Source organism: Trachurus japonicus, chromosome 14, assembly GCF_045865225.1.
Source record: "Trachurus japonicus isolate A0001 chromosome 14, Traja_1.0".
Taxonomy (NCBI): domain Eukaryota; kingdom Metazoa; phylum Chordata; class Actinopteri; order Carangiformes; family Carangidae; genus Trachurus; species Trachurus japonicus.
Genome location: NC_140920.1, coordinates 15,751,407 through 15,769,815, shown reverse-complemented (window position 1 = coordinate 15,769,815; position 18,409 = coordinate 15,751,407). Strand labels below are relative to the sequence as shown.

The following is an 18,409-nucleotide window of genomic DNA, read 5'->3' as shown; positions in this document are numbered from 1 at the left end:
CTATATTTGCACTGTGATGGTCATGGTTACCACCACATGTGCTAAAAAAGTTATACTTTTACTAAAGTAAAATCTTTGAATGGGGAAATGAACAATGATGCTACAACCAGTTAGCTTAGCTTAGCATAAGCACTGATGACAGGAACTTGTCTCTACATTAAACAGAGGAGAGACATTTCTTTTCTCACAGATGTGTCAGCTGATGTTGCAGTAAGTGGGCTGACTCCTTTTACCTGAGGTCGGTGCAGTCGCTGTTGTTGTGGACGGTGGGAGATGAGAGGTGGAATTGGGAGCAGCAGATGTTTCACCACAGGTTTGACCTGATGGGAGAAAAAACAATCATCATCAGTCTCCACAGAGACATTTAAAATCCAGCTTCATTAGTTTGATGTTGATTATTGTGATCTATAGCTTTAATAGTAGAGGTTTGTTTCGAATCAGCTTCAGTGCTCACATCTAAATTCCTCAATCACTGATTTCAGTCCCTTGTGTGACTGGTTCATGACCGCATTAATAATTCATAATTAGTGAAGAAAACAAACAGAAATATCGAATTCACTGTATTTATTAAGTGAATAAATTTGACACCTTTATCTCCTTTAAAAGGAGCTCAATGTCAGTCATGTGATGGTTTGTGCAAAGTTGTTACTGTAATTTTTCTTAGTTTCTTCCTGTTCATCATGTTTTCCTCCTTTGAGACAAAAGCTGCAACATTGTGAAATTTTGACTGAAAGGAAACAAACAAGAATATCGAGCCATGGTATAGATTGGAAAGGAATTCAACTATGTGTATGTGTGTGTTACAGTCTATGGTTACATGACGTGCGTGTCAGACGTGTCATACAGTGCAGTTTATAAATAGAGGTGCAGAGTTGTTGCTTCAGATAAGGTCACTGAATGACAGACGCCTCTGCTCCATTGTCTGAAAACTATTTTTCTGTCTTTTTTCCATCTCCTTTTTTCCCCTATAGTAGCTCCAGCTGTCACAGCTGATGTGAGAACCTACCTGCCAGTAGGAGGACAAGTAACATTTGAAACCAGTGTAGGTGTCTGCCATGAGAGTCTGGTTTCTTCATCCTGTAATGTAACAAACAAAACCATGTAAACTCCAGTTGGTATTGTCTTGCATGACATGGCAAAATCTGACTTCATTGTGACGTAATTTGAATCTTTTTAAACTTATTGTTGTAGAGTCACAATGAGTCACAGGAAAAAAAAAATTCTTGAGCAACACCTCACACCCTTACGGCTAATGAACACAGGCCCTTTCCTGTCAGTAGAGTTAAAGTGTTTCTCTTTTGTTCTGGTCACGCTGTCGTTTTACCATAATCTTGTAATTACTTGAAGAGATGAATAACACCAGACCAAACACTTAAATGCATTAGACTAAGTGAAGTTTAGAGTTAAATGAGAAAACTAAACATAAGAAGAAACACATGAACTTTATCACAGCTTTGGAAAGTGTTCAGAAAAGTAAATGCTCTGCTCTATAGACACATCAGGTTCCCATGGTGAATGTTTGCTCAGGTCAGAGCTTTTCAGATGTGTTGACATCTGCGCTGGAGCTGTGCTATTATCATGCATTACATAAAAGTACATTTACACTGATGACGCTCTGAACCTTGTTACTGTACCTGCTTTTATACTTTATTTACGTTATATTTTTATTTTAAAATCATGGTCTGGAATAACAATAATAGACTGATTCTACAAATAGAAAGTCATCAATGAAGATGTAGGCTAAACAAACTGTCCAAACACATCATTAGGAATAATATTAATTAATTACAATAACCATCCATCTACTTGATACTGTGAGATGCTATGGCACAGAGCAGCTGTTAAGATAAGGAGTGACCTTGTTTGTGAAAGAGAGAGAAGAAGAATAGAGTGGATAAGAATAAAAAGCTCTAGTGAGGGAGTGGTAAATCTTTGCAAACAGCTGATCAAACAACTCCTGAAGTGAACTCTTGACAAGTTAGGAACAAGTTATGTGTGAGTTAGAAGAGGAAAAGTGTCGCCTTTCTGAACAAATCCAGATATCTTGTTTCTGTACAGACAAACTGTATGCTCTTTTACGTTCTTTTAAATATTAACAATCACTTGAGTTAACACTTGACAAATCAAATCAAACGGCTCATCCTCAAACAGTCAAACAACAGAGATAGATGATAAAATATTAAATAAGGTATGAGGTAAATAATCCTGAATCAAATCAGAGCTGACTGTGATTTCCGAGGTGAGATGTCCATTCAAATCGAGAACAGGGAGACACATGAACACCATCACCTTTACCTGAACATGTGGCAGCATGAACATTCCCCAAAACAAACAGACTTCATCTCAATTTCTCATAAAGCATAACTTTCGATGGGTAAAAAAATAAAGTAAATCCAAACTCGAAAACAAAAGCCAAGTCACAAATATTATTTTCTTCTTTTAACAGACACAAACCTGTGCTATTGTTGCTGGCAGGCTGCTGTGTGAGTTCACTGTGACTTTCTTGTGCATGTTCAATAGCTGACACATGTGTCACGCCCCTGAAACGTCAGCCTGGGCAGGTGGACGTGACGAACCTGCAACTCACCTGGGACCAAGTCTCTGTGATTATTCACTTCATATGATTATTTGACATGACGCAAAGTCAAAAATGGAACTGGGCTGTCATGGACCGTCACCATAATGTGAGAGCGCGCACTGGCGATTTCCCTGTGGAGAAGGTTTTTGGAGGCAAATTATTTATCTGTGTCTGTTTCTGTCTGACAATAAAGCTACGCCTCAGGGTGTGCCCTAACCCTGTGAGTGTTCCCACTGACAGACATGACAGTAAACAAGAGTCTCTATAGTAACACTATAAGAAGGAAAAGAAGCATCCTGTCATTAAGACATTTACCATTGCGTCAGCGGAGGTCACACTCCAACGACACTGTACAGTATCTCTGTTGTCTTTTACACCTGCTGTTCAGGAATGCACATACTCACCTGGTTGATAGAAGATCAAAGTTGCTCAACTGGTTTTGTGCTTTAAGAAACACTGTAATAGTAAACAAATCAAAGTCCAACCTGTTTAAGAATAGAGACTGAATAGATTTGAATCAAAAATAGGAAACACCAGCCCTCCTCCAGGAGGTCAGAGGTCAGACACAAGAAGTAAAGAGCTGCATTAAAAGAGAAAACAAACTATCGTGGTAGGTTTCATCCATTAATACTTGGTCTCTGTATTTTTAATTAGGGTAAAAAATTTAAACTTAATACCTTTTTGCATAATGGAATTCGATGATTTGAATTTGAGAGGTGTAGTTCTTTATTTGTACAGTAGAGGGGGTCCAGATGATATAAATAACTCAGATTACCAGTCATTCCAGCTGAGGGTTGGGACAAATGTTGACATGGTAGAACAGATCCAAATAGTTTCTTTGAGGATCAACAACAGACTTTGAAAGCCCTGCTCTGCTCTAAGATGTGAAACGCTGACAGTCTTTATCTGCTGATGATCTTTGTCTGTGATGTTTTAATCTCACAGTGTTGCAGCAGCTTCACCAGATCGGATCAGTTCGCCCACTCACAGTTTAACAAAGAGCACTTACCTCGATATTGTTTTGGTCTTTGTAAATATGACACCATGGGTTTCATGCACTTTTAACAATTAACTCATTAATGCACTTAAATAGCAGCGCTTGCACTTTAGTCAAAGTTGCATGTTGCATGAAAAGTCAGGGGGCAGGGGCCCACTCCAGTATTTATTCAGGGGCCCCGGATTACTAGCAAGGGCCCAGTTTTCAAACAGATTAAACGAAGTAAAACAATCTGCTTCCAGTATTCACTCTATAACTTTGATTTAATTAACCTAACCTTTAACAAAGATAGCAAATATTATATATATTATTTACCAAATGTGAAATCATTGCTTCAACATAATTGTAGATAGCGATTAGAAACAATGACTCCATATTGACAATGAACAGGCGAACATTCATCGTATTATCAGTCAATCACCACTAATGAGTCCGACGTCCTGCTGGCTTCATGCACCACAGAAACATGTTATGCAACTGAATATAACTGACTTTAAGGCATGTAATCCCCTCTCTCCATATTTTCCCTTCTTTATAATCCTCATCTACTAATCACTGTTTTACATAAATTAGTCTAAAACGTGGTCTATTTTTGTGCTGTAGTATATCGCAGGTAATCGTGAGGACAAGGCTTCATGCATATTGTCCAACTATTTATAAATCTTTTTTACCATGCAAGACAATATTGCTGAAACTGCTGCTTCCAAAGTCAGTGAACATATTAAATCTTTAACTTTAAACCAAGATGGATCTATATATTAACATTGAAAGACTAAATGACTAATTGTGCATGAAAGGAACTGATTTTCACTTCAGCATCTTTAAGCTCAATTGTTTTCATTTTCAGGGTTTGGTATTGCTGTGTCCCAAACCGCAGAAACACTTAACACGAAGCTGGTGAACATTTAACTTGGGAGCTAATAGCAGCTTAACACACAACTTAAAGTTCAAATATTTGCCAAATGAGTCATGAACATGACTCCAAATAAAAACCAATGTTGTGCTACTTCTTCCAGATGTGTGAGTTTGTCAACAACACCAGTAAAAGGTCATAAGACTGTACATCAGTGATGTTTTCAAAACACGTTCTGCTGCCCCCAAGTGGCCAAAAGAATCAATTACGAAAGGTTCAGAGCATCATGTACTAAACTCTTTGAATATCAGTGTGGTTTGATCTTTTTGGCTTAATTCTTTGTTTCTGTCAACGTGCCACATCAACCAGCCGGGACCCCTCACAAGAATTAGTTAAATCTGGCACATTTGCATGATAACTCAGAAAGTGTTCAGCTTGACTCATATCTTCAAGAACATACATTTATTTTTCATTGTACACATTGATTATACAATTACATGATTTGTGTGTAATCACACCATAAAACAAAGTCCTAAAAATGTAAATATTTCTTTGCTGAAAACTTTTTCTCTTATAAAACAGGCATGCCAAAAAAACACACAAACATCTGCAAAAATAACAGTCCATTCATTGCAACAGCTGATCTTGGATTTTTTTTTCTCCAAGTTACAACTGAACACTTCTTTTTCTTAAAAAGACATCATGTAAAACACTTATGCTCAACAGCAGAAATGAAGCAACCTTAAGGTTGTATCCCCAACAGAGTATTGTTTTATTATTGCAGCCTATGTGTTACATTACTGTGAAAATAGTAAGAAAAAAATAGCATTTATTCTGTCACATAGTAAATGTACTATGCATACATACTCCAGTAAATGATGTTAAAGAGCAGGTAAGCCAGGGGAAATATGACTCTGGAGTAAGAGTCGATCATGTAGCTGTTGCTCATTATGAAGCGGAGGTTTTGTCTGAACGGGTGTTGGCGGCGTAGCCTGGTTCCCTCTGTGGGCGCTGAGGCGTTGGAGTTTCGTGACTGGGTGTTCCTCTCTGTGTTTGGGGTGCTGGAGACCTCTGGGAAAGGAGTCAGGTCAATGTCATTGTCATGGAAACAGCCATCAAAGGCCATAGCCTGGGTGGTGTTGAAGGTCGGTATCTACACAGACAGAGGGAAGAGAGGAGGATTAGGCTTTTTTTTAAAGGGATAGTTCAACATTTTGGCAAATTGGCCCATTGCCATAATCCCTATAGTCAGAGCAGTAGGTTCGTTACCTTTAATTGTCGGTGCAAGCTATTTTTAGAACAGCGGAGCAGAGCCATGAGCTGCTCAGAGCTATGCTACGAAGGTTATTGGGGTTTCTTGGTTTCCCTCATCAAACTCATCAAATACACAATCCAACAACTCCAAAACACTTTCATGGACAAGTTGTGACCTGCATATTCACCACGCTACGAGATAATAATGGAACGTTACGAGACAGAGTTTAAGAGGTAAATTCATGCAAAACTGCTGATATGCGTTCCTGTCAGGGACAGTCTTTCGGCAAGTAGTCTCTGCATTTGCCTCGAAAACAACTCGGTCTCGTAACGTTCCGTTATTATCTCATAGCGTGGTGAATGTGCAGGTCACAACTTGTCCATGAGAGCATTTTGGAGTTGTTGGATTGTGTATTTGATGAGTTTGATGTGGGCAACCAAGAAATCCCTTTAGCCTCCGTAGTGTAGCTCTGAGCTCTGCTCCACCGTTCTAAAAATAGCTCACATCAGCAATTAAAGGTAATGCACCTACTCCCAAAACCATAGGGATTATGGCAATGGGCCAATTTGCCAAAATGTTGAACTATCCCTTTAAAGTCATCAATCTCAAGCTGGTGTGAAATTTAAGAAGTCGTAAAAAGCAGAATATGAATGATATAAATGACCTGTGCCCCTTTGACCCTCCTCATCTCCTCCACGGTGGTGAAATAGTTGACGGCGGCGTACTCGATGACGGACAGGAAGACGAACAGGAAGCTCGCCCACAGGTAGATGTCTACAGCTTTAACGTAAGACACCTGTGGCATAGAGGCCGAGACACCGGTGATGATGGTGGACATTGTCAGAACCGTGGTGATGCCTGAGAGCAAAACATCATGAGCAGTTAACAAAGTCACATCACAAATAACATCCACTGTTTGGATGGATTATACGTCCACGCTAGCTGTTTCCCCCTGTATTCAGACTTTGTACTAAGCTGAGCTAACTCGTTCCTGGCTAGGCATCAAACTTTTAACAATAAAACATGAACTACCCCTTTAAAACAAAAGAAAACAATTTGTTTGGAGACATTTTTTGTGCAAACTCATGTTATTCTCCGACAAAAATCTTGCTTTAAATTGTGTATAATGTGATGTATTTGAGGCAGTGTGTTCAACGTGTTGGTGTAATGGCTGTGTTAACATCTGGACTCAGTACCCAGAGAGACTCGGGCAGGTACCGCCCTCCTGTCTATCCAGAACGAGACCCAGGACAGCATCACCATCAGCATTGTGGGAAAGTACGTCTGGAGCATGAAGAAGAAGATGTGCCTCCTGAGAATGAAGTTTATATAGAGCCGATTGTACCAACCTGAAAAAGAGATAAAGAAACAGAAAGTGGACGTAGGGAGCAGGACATAGGAGCACCGAAAAGAAAAACACCTGCACAAGATTGTGAAAGATTCACATTTATGAAACAACTAGAAGAACCTAGAACTCAGACATGAAAGTAATTAAATTTCTGGGGCAGATCTGTCTAGAGCTGAAGTTATATAACATCCTCTTAGAGCAGAACGAGACTGATCCGAGAAGAAGAAAATCTCCCCAGCCCCTTTCTGTTTTTCTCCCACCGAAACTGTGACGTAGAAGTCGGCAGGATGTAGCTGTTAATCATACAACTCTGAAAAGCTTTTCAGAGGCAATACTACATTAGATTTAGTGTTGTGTAGAAAAAGGCACATGATGAGATTCTCACACATTGTTATTAGGAAGTGTAAAACTAAGGTTTTGAATGTCCGTGTTTCTTAGAGATGTTATCTCAGTATCTTTTAATATACTCTCAAAGAGGATTTAAACAAGACACTGAAATACAGTTAAGAAGTGATTTGTTTGATACAGTAGGCCTACACACACACACACACACACACACACACACACACACACATGCACACACACAAGCACACACACCATCTGTCACCAAATCTCAGTGATTCAGTGCCTCGGTCTTTGGTCGTGCATTTAAAGGGAACAGTTCAACAGTTTGTGCTCATTTACTTTTTGCCAATAGTTACCTTCGTGTAAAGAGTTGGAGACAAGGGGACGCTAACTCAACCACCAGTGAATGTGTTATTTATCTATTTATTTATTTGCAAAAACAAATATGTAAAAATGAAAAATGAATTTGATTATGTCTTTGAGATGCAGTGACTTAATCTTTGAAAACCAAGCAGCGTCACACTCTCAACTAGTCTGGTTCTGGCCCAGGTCTGCAGCCAGACCCTTGTGTGCTATTTAGCAAGCTTCAGACGGCGTCAGGCTAACTGTTTCCCTTGGCTTCTATTCATTGTGCTAAGCTAAGCTAAGCTAATTAGCTGTTGGCTGCAGTTGTGAGAGTGGAAACAATCATCTTATTTAATATATTTCCCAAGTATTTTTTAAGTATATTTCCCACTATGTTAAACTAAATCTGCAGGACCACTGTACTGTAGCTACCGATTATGAACAGAAACTTTTTTATAGTTTAATGTCAGTTAGAATTGATCCATTGAGCAGAGTTTATGAATATGCAAAGATGCTGTGTAACTTTTACTGTTTAAAAAAGGTGTTTTGTTGTGGCTGATGACAGATGTGATAACAACAGGAGCCCTCTGATTGTCCCTAAACCAGGCACAGCTCAGAGGGCCCCAGAGCTACAGACACCTGACATACCAGTGCTGCTGTAGAAGGCAAGCCCATAGGAAGGCTGGAAGTCTTCAATAAAAAACTGAGAGAGCACGATCTCGTCAGTCCTTAATGAATCGTTCCCGTTCTTCCAGTAGAGCATGAGGTCGTTCTCATTGTAAGCATCTTCAAGAGAGCAGAGAAGGAGGGGTGAGGAGGAGGAGGAGGAGGAGGAGGAGGGAGGAGTGATACAGGACACCTTCACATGTTGCCTCTCTTAGAAGAATCATGGATATGTTTCTCAGAGGAGAGGAGGCAGTGCACAGAAATGGGACCCTGGCTCTCCTCTGAGACAAGGACCCATGCTTTATCTATTCTCAATAGGCCTATTTCACGAGATTCGGAAGTGACGTCACACAGGGTAAATCAACATCCGGTCCGGTCAGCTGCGGCTAGAGCGATTGACAGAGTGGCTACACTTTTCATTAAAACAAACTAATACGACCGCCACAAAAGATTTTATCAATGAGACTAACATTAATCTCCTAAAAAAAGTTTAACCAGTCAGCGGTTAACCTCTAAAAACCTGTGGATAAAGTTACCTGGATGTAGCTACGAGCATCTGCCTACTAGCCCCCGGTCGCTGCTCCCTCTGCATTTCTCCCAAAACAAGCACATTTCCTAACAGGCAATATCTGGATAAACTGAGAACAGGCTGGGGATTTAACGGCGACTTTCTCACATCAAAGTATATTAAGACTTTTAGCAGCTTTACTGCTATCACTGTCAGTTGCTGCTGAACGGCGATAGCGATGCTAATTTGTTAGCCCGTCGGGGGGGCGACCGCCATTCCGAAGGACCGCCATTCCGACGGTCTGCCAGTCCGAAAATTCCCGAAGGTCCGTCATTTCGAACTTCCCGAGGGGCCGCCGTTCCGAATGTGTTTTATTTTGAAAATTGACCGGATTCTCTCGTGGTTTGACTTCCTGCCCGGCTTGACACGACGCGCCGCGGGGACAGCGCCCGACCGGCCCCTCCCCCTCCCCCTCCAAAGTTTCACCCAGGTGCGAGTCTGATGCATTACATCCATCTGATGCAGCCGCGGCACTCCTGCTGAAAATAAATGTCCTTGCTCTGTGCTTTGGTTAGGTTTAGGCAATGTAGAAAGGAGTTGGTTAAGTTTAGTAAAAAGGTTAGGTAGAGGCCAATAAAATCGCAGTTAATATATATCTCCCCCGGGAGTCGAACCCTGATCCACCGCGTCAAAAGCAGATGCTCTGACCACTACGCTACCACCGCATCTGGACTTGTTTACTCCGTGCCTTAAACCATTCAAGATTTTTTCAGGTTCGGAATGGCACCCTTTCTTTCAGGTTCGTAATGGCACCCTTTTCCCATAAATAATTAAGGGTCGGCATTCCGACAAATTAAAGTAAACGTTCGGAGTGGCGGCCCTTCGGAATGGCACCCTGGAACCAGCCCGTCGTTAGCATTAAGCTAGCGGACGTTATGCTTAGTTAGCATTAAGCTAGCGGACTTTATGCTTAGTTAGCATTAAGCTAGCGGACTTTATGCTTAGTTAGCATTAAGCTAGCGGACTTTATGCTTAGTAGTGGTACTGGCTGGTTTGAAGGTTGTTTCAAATAATGTGGGTTTGAGTGAACATCTTTGATGATTAAATACATATTGCCGCTTAATATGTTTTATGTATGGCATTATTACAGTAGGCTAATGATTAGCTGTTAATCTTCCATTTGGACAGTGACAAATAAAACCTTGAAGCAAGAAGATTTTGTTGGAGAACTGACATTGATATACAGTAATTCAGTAACGGTTGTAAACCAGTGTAGCCTACGGTTTAGTTTTAATATTTTGCCGTTCAAAAGCAAGCTAAACAAAGTCTTTTCCATCATCTCTTCGTATAGCCTACCCTGCTAGAAAAACCAGCATGGAAATGATGCTGGTCTTTGCTGTTTTTGTTTTTTTAGCAGTAGCCAAAACCCACTTCTTTCTCAGGTCTTTCTTTCGGAAAATCGTGGAAATGCAAGTACGGTTGTTTTTGTCTAGAATTTGTACACTGAGGTACGCACATGGATGTATTATATTACGCAGCAGAAGCTTTTATTGTTGGATTCAGCCATTGCGCTTCCGCGACCGGAAGTAGTTTTACCCTGTAACGGAAACCGGAAGTACCTAAACCCGGAAGTCGTGAAATAGGCCTATAGTGAGATAAAAAAAAAGAAGAAAAAATACCAAAAATTGACATTGAAACTAAAACTAAATGTGTCCCCAGTTACGACCAACTTCAAGATCAGAGCAGAGCGAAAAACAAGTGAAACAATAATCCTTTGTAAATCCTACATCAGAAAAACAGGCACTTATAATGGGCAGACAGTGACCCGATTGAGGATTATGTCTTATTTACGCTATGCAAGAAAATGGTAATAGCGACTGTATTATAGAGTGTTTGTGTGTGTGTCTGTGCCATCAGTGTAATGCTCACATATAACCAGCAACATAATGCTGCTTAGATATTAAATAGGCTAAAGGCTATCTTTAGCCAACGCCTTTAAATTACAAAACAGTGTATTAAAGGTTGTGTAACATGTTTACTGGAAAAACATATCAAGCAAGCAAATGATTTAAAGTAGATTACTGTGCATATTTAACACATAAATTAATCATATTTCCCTACAGACGATATCATGTCGGATATTTTTAAGCAGCAAAGTCACAACTGTAGTTTTTGATACTCACAGCTCTCCAGCTCCAGAGAGCAGTTCTGTGTGTCCAGAGGGAAACTACTGAAGTCCATTGAGCAAAGTGCAGTCACAGTGATCCTAAAACACAGCTCACAGTTAAAGAAACTCACAACAGGAATCATCAGCATCAGCAAATGTGTTTAACAGAAAATGGTCTATTTGTTATATCTGAGTATAGAAAACAAACCTTGACTGATTTCTAACAGTTAATGGTGAATTACTCAAACTCTACAGTGTCTGTGGCCACAACAAGCTGTTAGGGAATGACGTCATATTGTCGACATCTGTGGCTGAAAGTGATCTGATGGATGCTTGAAAGCTTATATGTCATAGTCTCATAGGAGCATCTATAAGCTCTCTCATGTTTCTCTCTCTAAACCCTGGAGCGAGCATCCACTGGGACGTTTCATATCTTCACTGGTGTCATTTTCAAAGCATTTTAATTTCTAATGTTTAAATCATGATGCAATGAATTAGATTTACATCCACATATAAGGCTACAGTGAGACTATGTAACCTTGGAAAGTAGGATCTTAAAGCCGAATTCATGTGTAAAAACAAAATCAACCTTTCATTACACAAGGATTTTGTTGCTTTAATTGTACTAGGTCTTTAACGACCAGTAGCTTGTGGTGGCCATGTGTTAACTTTACTATTGTACTGGCTTTAATTTGTTTACTTTGCTACACAATATCTTATCTGACTAAAGAAGAATTCAGATTAAGTTCAAGTTTGTAATTTGTAGTTTGTAATCAAGTAAAATTAAGTAAAATGTTTCTATACACTACCATCTACTGTTTGACACTGTTCAAAACATCAGTTTTTCCACTGCAGTGAATTGTCAATCATCTTTATTTAAATATATATTGATAACAAAAATTGAAAATTTGAATATATGGCGACATGCTTTCTGACTGTTTGGCCTCACTTTAATAAATAAGTTTGATGATCTCCTCATGAGTAACTTACCTGACGCTGTAGAGGATGTTGCCGTCAGGATAAACCCTCAGCATGATGTTCTCCATGGTCGTATCATGGATGAATGAGCGTTTAGAGTGGACGAAGAACACGTCAGGAACCCAAATTTTCTTCACAAGACGTGCATCGAATGTGCGACTCTTGTTGTTGCTGGAGGGGAAGGCCAGACGATCGTCCTGCCAGTAATGTCTCAGGTACAAAGTCATTGTGAAGTCCTGAGAACAGAGACATTGTTGCTCAAGCCCCAACAGAGAGAAGAAGACATACACTGTGTATAAAGACACTGTAAATACTGTCAATACCGACCATGTTCACTTCAGATATGCTGTCAATGCTCTCCACCTGGACGTCAATGCCCACAGGAATGGCTGAACCTGCAAAAGGTAAAACCTTGTGATGGATCAGCTTGAAGCAACAGTTGGATCACATCATCCATGAAGCATCTGTCTGCACATCTGCCAGAGATTACGTATATGTGTAAATCCTACTGCTGAGCCATAAAATACAAGCCACATCTTATAGATAACAATGCATGGAAGTGAAGCCCTCTGATTCATGCTGGTTCATCAAAATGACTCATCTTTGAGCTGTTCTTCATTTCATCTCTGAGTTAAAAAAAAAATAAATACTAAACAGCTACAGCATCACTTGAAGACAGATAACAGTTAATACTCAACACCTTGAGTGAAGCACTAATCCGCATGCTCATCTCGTCAAGTCTGCTTCTCGCTCGGGAAACGGAAACACACATGAGATGCTACAAAACACTCAAAGCGTTTAGAGATGTTTGTCATTTCAAACCTGTAATCAGCTTTTCATTTTCTGGATGAGCCATAAGAATCGTAACACTATTATGAAACACTATTTCAGGGAAACTACATAAACATTTTGAGAAGATAACTAATTTCGCAGCAACCGAATCACCTTATGAAACCATTTATAATGATCCATTCGTGTAATTTTACCAGTGTTTGTGTTACTGCAAACATCCGAGTTTAGCTTTGGCAAAACACAAACAAATCCTTTCAAAATAAGACTTTTGCATACAGGCAAGAGATCCAAAGCTGATTTGTGAAATCTGACCTTTGGGAATAACTGGCTCACTGCAGCAACAACCTGCATAGATCTAATATCCTGTGTGTTATGTAGACGAATTAAACAAATATATTCTGTTATTAGGTTTTTTAACTGCTTGAATCAGCAAGAGTTTGAAGCAAAACACCAAAACAAACAATCATTGATGTTAACAATTATGTGGGTAGGTTTATCAGTTCATGAGCAAGAGGAAAACAGCCAGGAAACGGGACAGGGCCTTTCTTGTTGGATGGATAAACCCAAATGTTTAAATAACAGATAAACTGGGTTAAATACCCTCATATTGCACTAATGTATAAATAACCAATGCTGTGTCAGTGCTTATGTCATCGTCCAGTGGCTGAATACTGTAAACGTACTATAAACATCCTGTTCTCTCTGTGCCATTATCTAATGAAGGTGAGCACTCAGGACCATCAGTCAATGATAACAATAGAGTAGTGAGGTGGGAGGGATTATATCAGGCAGCTGGGGTCCCGCAGCCAAAGTCCTGTGTTTCATTATTGAATTTCTTGCAGCTCAGGCATGAAACTCACCATTAGCAACAAAGAGCAGGTGAAGTGAAAAATAATCTGACACAGAATTTTGACCAAAATGTCAAAGGCTGAACATGTACCACCACCACCAACAACAACAACAAAGAGGAAGGCAGTCCAAAACAGTCTGCCCATCTTCTTCTGCTAAGCCACATCTACACTCATATCTTAATAACAGCTGGTAAATAGAAACCAGAAAAGGTCAAACATCTACAGCATCAGCTCTGTGGCTTCATTGACTGTTATTTTTGTGCACCTGAATCTGGAAACAGAAGAGCTTAAACATGTGCAAAAGGAAGACCAGACACGCACCCGTTTACGTGCACTTTGCTTATTGTTTGCAAACTGTTTAACATTGTAACACCATTACATAAAGTCTGTAAACGGGCCACAGGCCGACACCCTCACATAACAATGTGTTTTATTTTTATGGTTTTTGTACAAGAATATATACAAAAAAAGCAAAAAGATTTGCTGGTTTTCTGAAAAACTGGAATAGAATATATTACATACAGTAATGATTATAAAACTATCCAGATTTATTAAATATTCTACATTTAAAATAGCAAATAGCAGTGAATATCCTCTAACACAGTTTTTTTTCACCCTCCACAGAATTAGGTTTGCAGTTCAGATTATTTTATCTGTACTACTGTCTGCTGTCATTGTCTCACACCGCAGACAATCTGGGTCACTGAGGGTTTTTTATTTTTTATTTTTTTGAGGGGGGAGGTGTAATTCCAAAAAACAGCACAGTAACCTACATTTTCCTTACTGAATTGCTGAAAATCCACATGGTAATTAAAAATGTGATGGAAAAATTAAAGACCAAGAGAAATATGAAGAGGTAAAATTAAACTGATTTATTTTAGATAGATGAGGTGTGTTTTTGTTTTTGTGTGTGTGTGTGTGTGTGTGTGTGTGTGTGTGTGTGTGTGTGTGTGTGTGTGTGTGTGTGTGTGTGTGTGTGTGTGTTTGTTTTGTTTACCTCCAAACCCTGGTCGCATTGCAAAGTCATGGTCTTCAATCCGAAGCAGCTGCTCAGATTTAATTAGCAGAGACTTGGTGCTGTCCATTTTTTTCATCTTAAGATCCACTCGTCTGACAACCAAAGAGAAAACATGACAGCTTGTGTAAAGACTTTGTCTCTTTCTGACACAGACACAGACATGAAACAGAGCTGACATCTGGTCGAGGGAGTTAGCGATGTTAATTGGACTTTTAGCACTCAGATTAAAACCGCAGGCCTCAGTCTAATCAGAGTTCTTTGACTTCCGTCGTGTTGACGCTGATCTGACACAGTTGCAGTTGCAGATACTGTGTGGCCTGTTTAGCATTTGTCTCATAAACCGCACCTGTTTTTTTCCCCCCTGACCCATCTGTCTACTTCTACTGTCCTCCTAAAAATCTGACATGAAAGTGACAGATGTGAACCAAAAATTGATGAATTCATGAGTTTTTTTGTTGTTTTTTTCATTCAGCAACAGTCAACAGCAAATCACTGCGTAATATCTGCCTTACCTCTCACCTCACATGATCCTGTGACCTGCTCTTACCTTGATCCACTGTGACATTAATGGAAAGCATCATGATTAATTACGCAACCATACTTGCGGTGACATTGTAAAGCAGCATATGGTTCAAAATCCTCCCACAAAGCCACAATAACACAGACAGACGCCAGGTATGAACAGGTCAGAGGCGGCTGCATCATTTCACCATACAGCAACAAGTCACACAAGAAAAAAAAAATCCCACTTTGGCTCACCCTCCTTGCTTTTGCTTGGTGTTCCCGCCGACATACATTTCCTTGTGTCTCCTCTTGTTCGGGAAGTGGCTGCTGTTGAGCTGGGTGAGAGGCCACAACCAGGCCAAGCACATCAGTCTGAGGGCCAGAGGGGCCACTCTCATGGTTAAACTGGGGCTGGAAAGACGAGAGGAACCCAAACGTTCCTCCCACTGCCTCAGTGTCTTACCCAGGGAATGCCACAGCTGTCCCCGTCCTCTACGTCCATGTCCCAGCAGCACTCATTCTGCGCCGCCACGCCCGCACCCAGCTACTTGTGCGTTATCCTGCTCTCTCATCTCCTGTAACATGGTGAACATCAGCTGAGATATCCAGTGCTTAGCTCCAGTGCACAGGCATCCCCCCTGGCTTGAGTTTGCTTGTCACTGTGCCATCCCTCTGCTTACATCTCCTGACACAACATGTTCCTCCGACTCCCCACTGTCCCCACCCTCTGATTTAAAACCAAATATCAATTTATTCCTATAATGACAAAGGAATACCATTAATTCCTCTCTAATCTTCTTATCTGTGGTTGGTGAAATCTTTCAGTAACCTACAAACTGGAGGCAGCAGTGGGCGGGGAGGGAGGGAGAGAGGGAGAGAGGGAGGGGCGGGGTGAGGGGGGGATAATACAACCAGCAGTTTCATCATCATTCTGACCAGATAAAAATAAAAAGCCTGTAGCCTACTTTTACACACTGCAGGATTTTCCCTCGAGTTGCGCAGTGTGCGCGGTGGTGGGAGGATGCAAATGATCCCATCGAGAAGAAACAAATGCAAGCATATGTCTGGGCCACATCTGCAAGCACAGCACTTATGGCTCCTGAGCAGCTGTAAGAGGATATGACTTCTCAACTGCAGCTTTGAACTTTTAGCCTTATCAAATAATAGAAAGAAGAACAAGGCCAGTGTTTGTGTTAGTTTGTAGTGATGTATCTGGTATGATGCCCAGGACGATATGGAGCCATAAAACTGCACCATCCTTTGTTTGTTCAGATTCCTTTTTTTTTTTTTTTTTTTTTTCAGCATGTGGTTTAGATCTAGTCCAGAAACCACAGGGCCCTCTGCATTGTGGACAAAATAAAAGCTTTGTCATAAAATGGAAACCAGACCAACAGCAGAGTACACCGTGATCTAAACCACAGCTGGATCAACTCTGAAAAGTATCTCAAAAGGAACTTTAATGATAAGGTCTCCTCTTATTTCGTCCATCTTTGTCGTTATGGTTTCATCCTCCTCAGCCAGACTAAAACCAGTGTGGCTCTCCTCATGAGCAACTTCTACAAAGTTCAAGCTGCTCTTGACATAAGTTAGAAGTTGAACTGCTTGTCACCGCTGAGGCAAACTCACAACTAACTGCTGTGATGTTACAGAGATGCAGCAATCCACAGTAGAATATAAATTCAACATGATGAATATCCAATGTGCTAATGGTCCTTGCGTGTCCATATGATGTACTGGATGCATAGTGAATGAAGCACGGACACAGAAACATGCAGTGAATCAATAGTAAAATCACAACATTGACAGCATGACTCCACTCTAGTGGCACTGTCCCTTTAATCTGGGATTTAAGTTGATTGAGGGCAGACATGAGCAATGCCATCTTAAAGAGTCGTGCACGTGGACCTTGGTTCACTTGGACATGTGACCTCACAGCTGCGGCAGGCGGCCATTGGCAGAGTGAAGTGTTGCTTCCTCTGTTGCCCTCTAGAGGTCACCGTCCTTTAAATATGTCGACCACAGTATGTACAGTGCATTTTAATACCAGCTATACCTTCTGTTGACATAATAACAGCAGGATGGATACATTTCTGACTAATTTAGTGTGGTTTTTCCAGCATTACTGAACTTGTTTGTGCGCTCTAAACCACTAATACCATCACGTCCACCTGTTTTCTGCACTGTAATGTCTGTGCGGGGTCACATGGGACCGATGTCTCATCCAGCTGTGTGTTAAACACAAAGGAACGGAAACATCTGGAAAAGACAGTGATTTACAGCTGTTTGTGACATTTGATGTTATTAACCACAGACATTCTTCAACAGAAGTGAATGAAAGCTGCACTTGTTTTCGATGTGCAATATATATACATATATATATACCTTTTTTTTAATCAACTTTTTTTAATCATTTCATTTGATTTGGTTTAAAAATTACCAAACAGTCCATGATACAAATCATTATTGAACATACAAACAACAAAACCCGAAAAAAAAAAAAAACTAACAATCATACAAAACAAGAAAAGGACAAAAGAAAAGAGAGAAAAAAGAGAGAAGAAAAGAAAAAAAGTAAAGCTTTGAGGGCAGAGATTGAAGCTCTCCTGATAAAAATAAGCACATGTATGGTGAGTGTAACTTCAGTGTGAGAGAGACAGACAGGCCTCCTGTTTAGATTAACTTTTTCCAATTACTCATGTTTTCTTCTGCGCTCAATTATGTAGCATATTTTAAACAGTGCTGATGGCATGCCCTCATTTTGTGAATTTAAATCAACATTACACGTTTCATGTGCTTTTGTGAACTATTGCAGTGCAGTTGCTGTGTGGTGGAGAATTCACAAGCAGCATGGTTAAAGTTTTACCTGCCTGGTTAATTAGTCAGTGTTTCATTAGTGTTAGGAAGGATGTAAAGTGGAATCGCACAGACTCAGCTCACTGCACACCAGCGTGCTTTCACACATATGCATGCCAAATAGTGTTGGAGGACCAACACCTCAGCGCGGGCCGTCTGACATGGCCGACACACACGGACCCGTGATTGTGCTTCTAATCCTCCTGGAGAGATTGTTGCTGACAAACTCAAAAGGTATCGTAACAACCATCCTCTGCTGCTCACATTCACACATGGACAGTTTGTTCTAACCAAAGGGACTTTAATGGATGAGATTCATCATTCATGTGAGATACTGATGTGTTAAACCAA

The 18,409-nt window shown here is 40.4% G+C and overlaps 1 protein-coding gene and 1 long non-coding RNA gene across 3 annotated transcripts; both read right to left on the bottom strand.

Moving 5' to 3' along the window:
• Positions 1 to 254: 254 nt before the first annotated feature.
• On the bottom strand, positions 255 to 2,465 carry LOC146974539 (uncharacterized). Its single transcript, XR_015037610.1, has 3 exons — positions 2,296 to 2,465; positions 1,007 to 1,077; positions 255 to 320 (listed from the first exon to the last, which is right to left on the bottom strand). It is a non-coding gene; the product is annotated as an uncharacterized LOC146974539 (long non-coding RNA).
• Positions 2,466 to 4,860: 2,395 nt separating this feature from the next.
• On the bottom strand, positions 4,861 to 15,871 carry gabrr3a (gamma-aminobutyric acid type A receptor subunit rho3a). 2 transcript variants are annotated; one of them, XM_085798009.1, is made up of 9 exons: positions 15,461 to 15,871; positions 14,681 to 14,793; positions 12,368 to 12,435; positions 12,053 to 12,276; positions 11,079 to 11,161; positions 8,370 to 8,507; positions 6,880 to 7,032; positions 6,348 to 6,541; positions 4,861 to 5,581 (listed from the first exon to the last, which is right to left on the bottom strand). In XM_085798009.1, exons 1-9 carry the CDS (start codon positions 15,601 to 15,603, stop codon positions 5,282 to 5,284), a joined length of 1,416 nt encoding a protein of 471 aa, XP_085654135.1. In that variant the 5' UTR covers positions 15,604 to 15,871; the 3' UTR covers positions 4,861 to 5,281. The 2 variants fall into 2 exon arrangements, with proteins under 2 accessions (XP_085654135.1, XP_085654136.1); XM_085798010.1 differs by lacking the exon at positions 8,370 to 8,507 and having other exon boundaries at positions 15,461 to 15,773.
• Between the last annotated feature and the right edge of the window lie 2,538 nt (positions 15,872 to 18,409).

What these genes read in the sequence shown, in the direction of transcription:
- gabrr3a (XM_085798009.1), bottom strand. Translation starts at nt 15,603, where the DNA reads ATGAGAGTGGCCCCTCTGGCCCTCAGACTGATGTGCTTGGCCTGGTTG. An exon ending in GCATATCTGAAGTGAACATG is followed by an intron (nt 12,277 to 12,367) that starts GTCGGTATTGAC and finishes CTCTGTTCTCAG; the next exon opens with GACTTCACAATGACTTTGTA. An exon ending in ACCTGCCCGAGTCTCTCTGG is followed by an intron (nt 6,542 to 6,879) that starts GTACTGAGTCCA and finishes TTTTGCTCTCAG; the next exon opens with GCATCACCACGGTTCTGACA.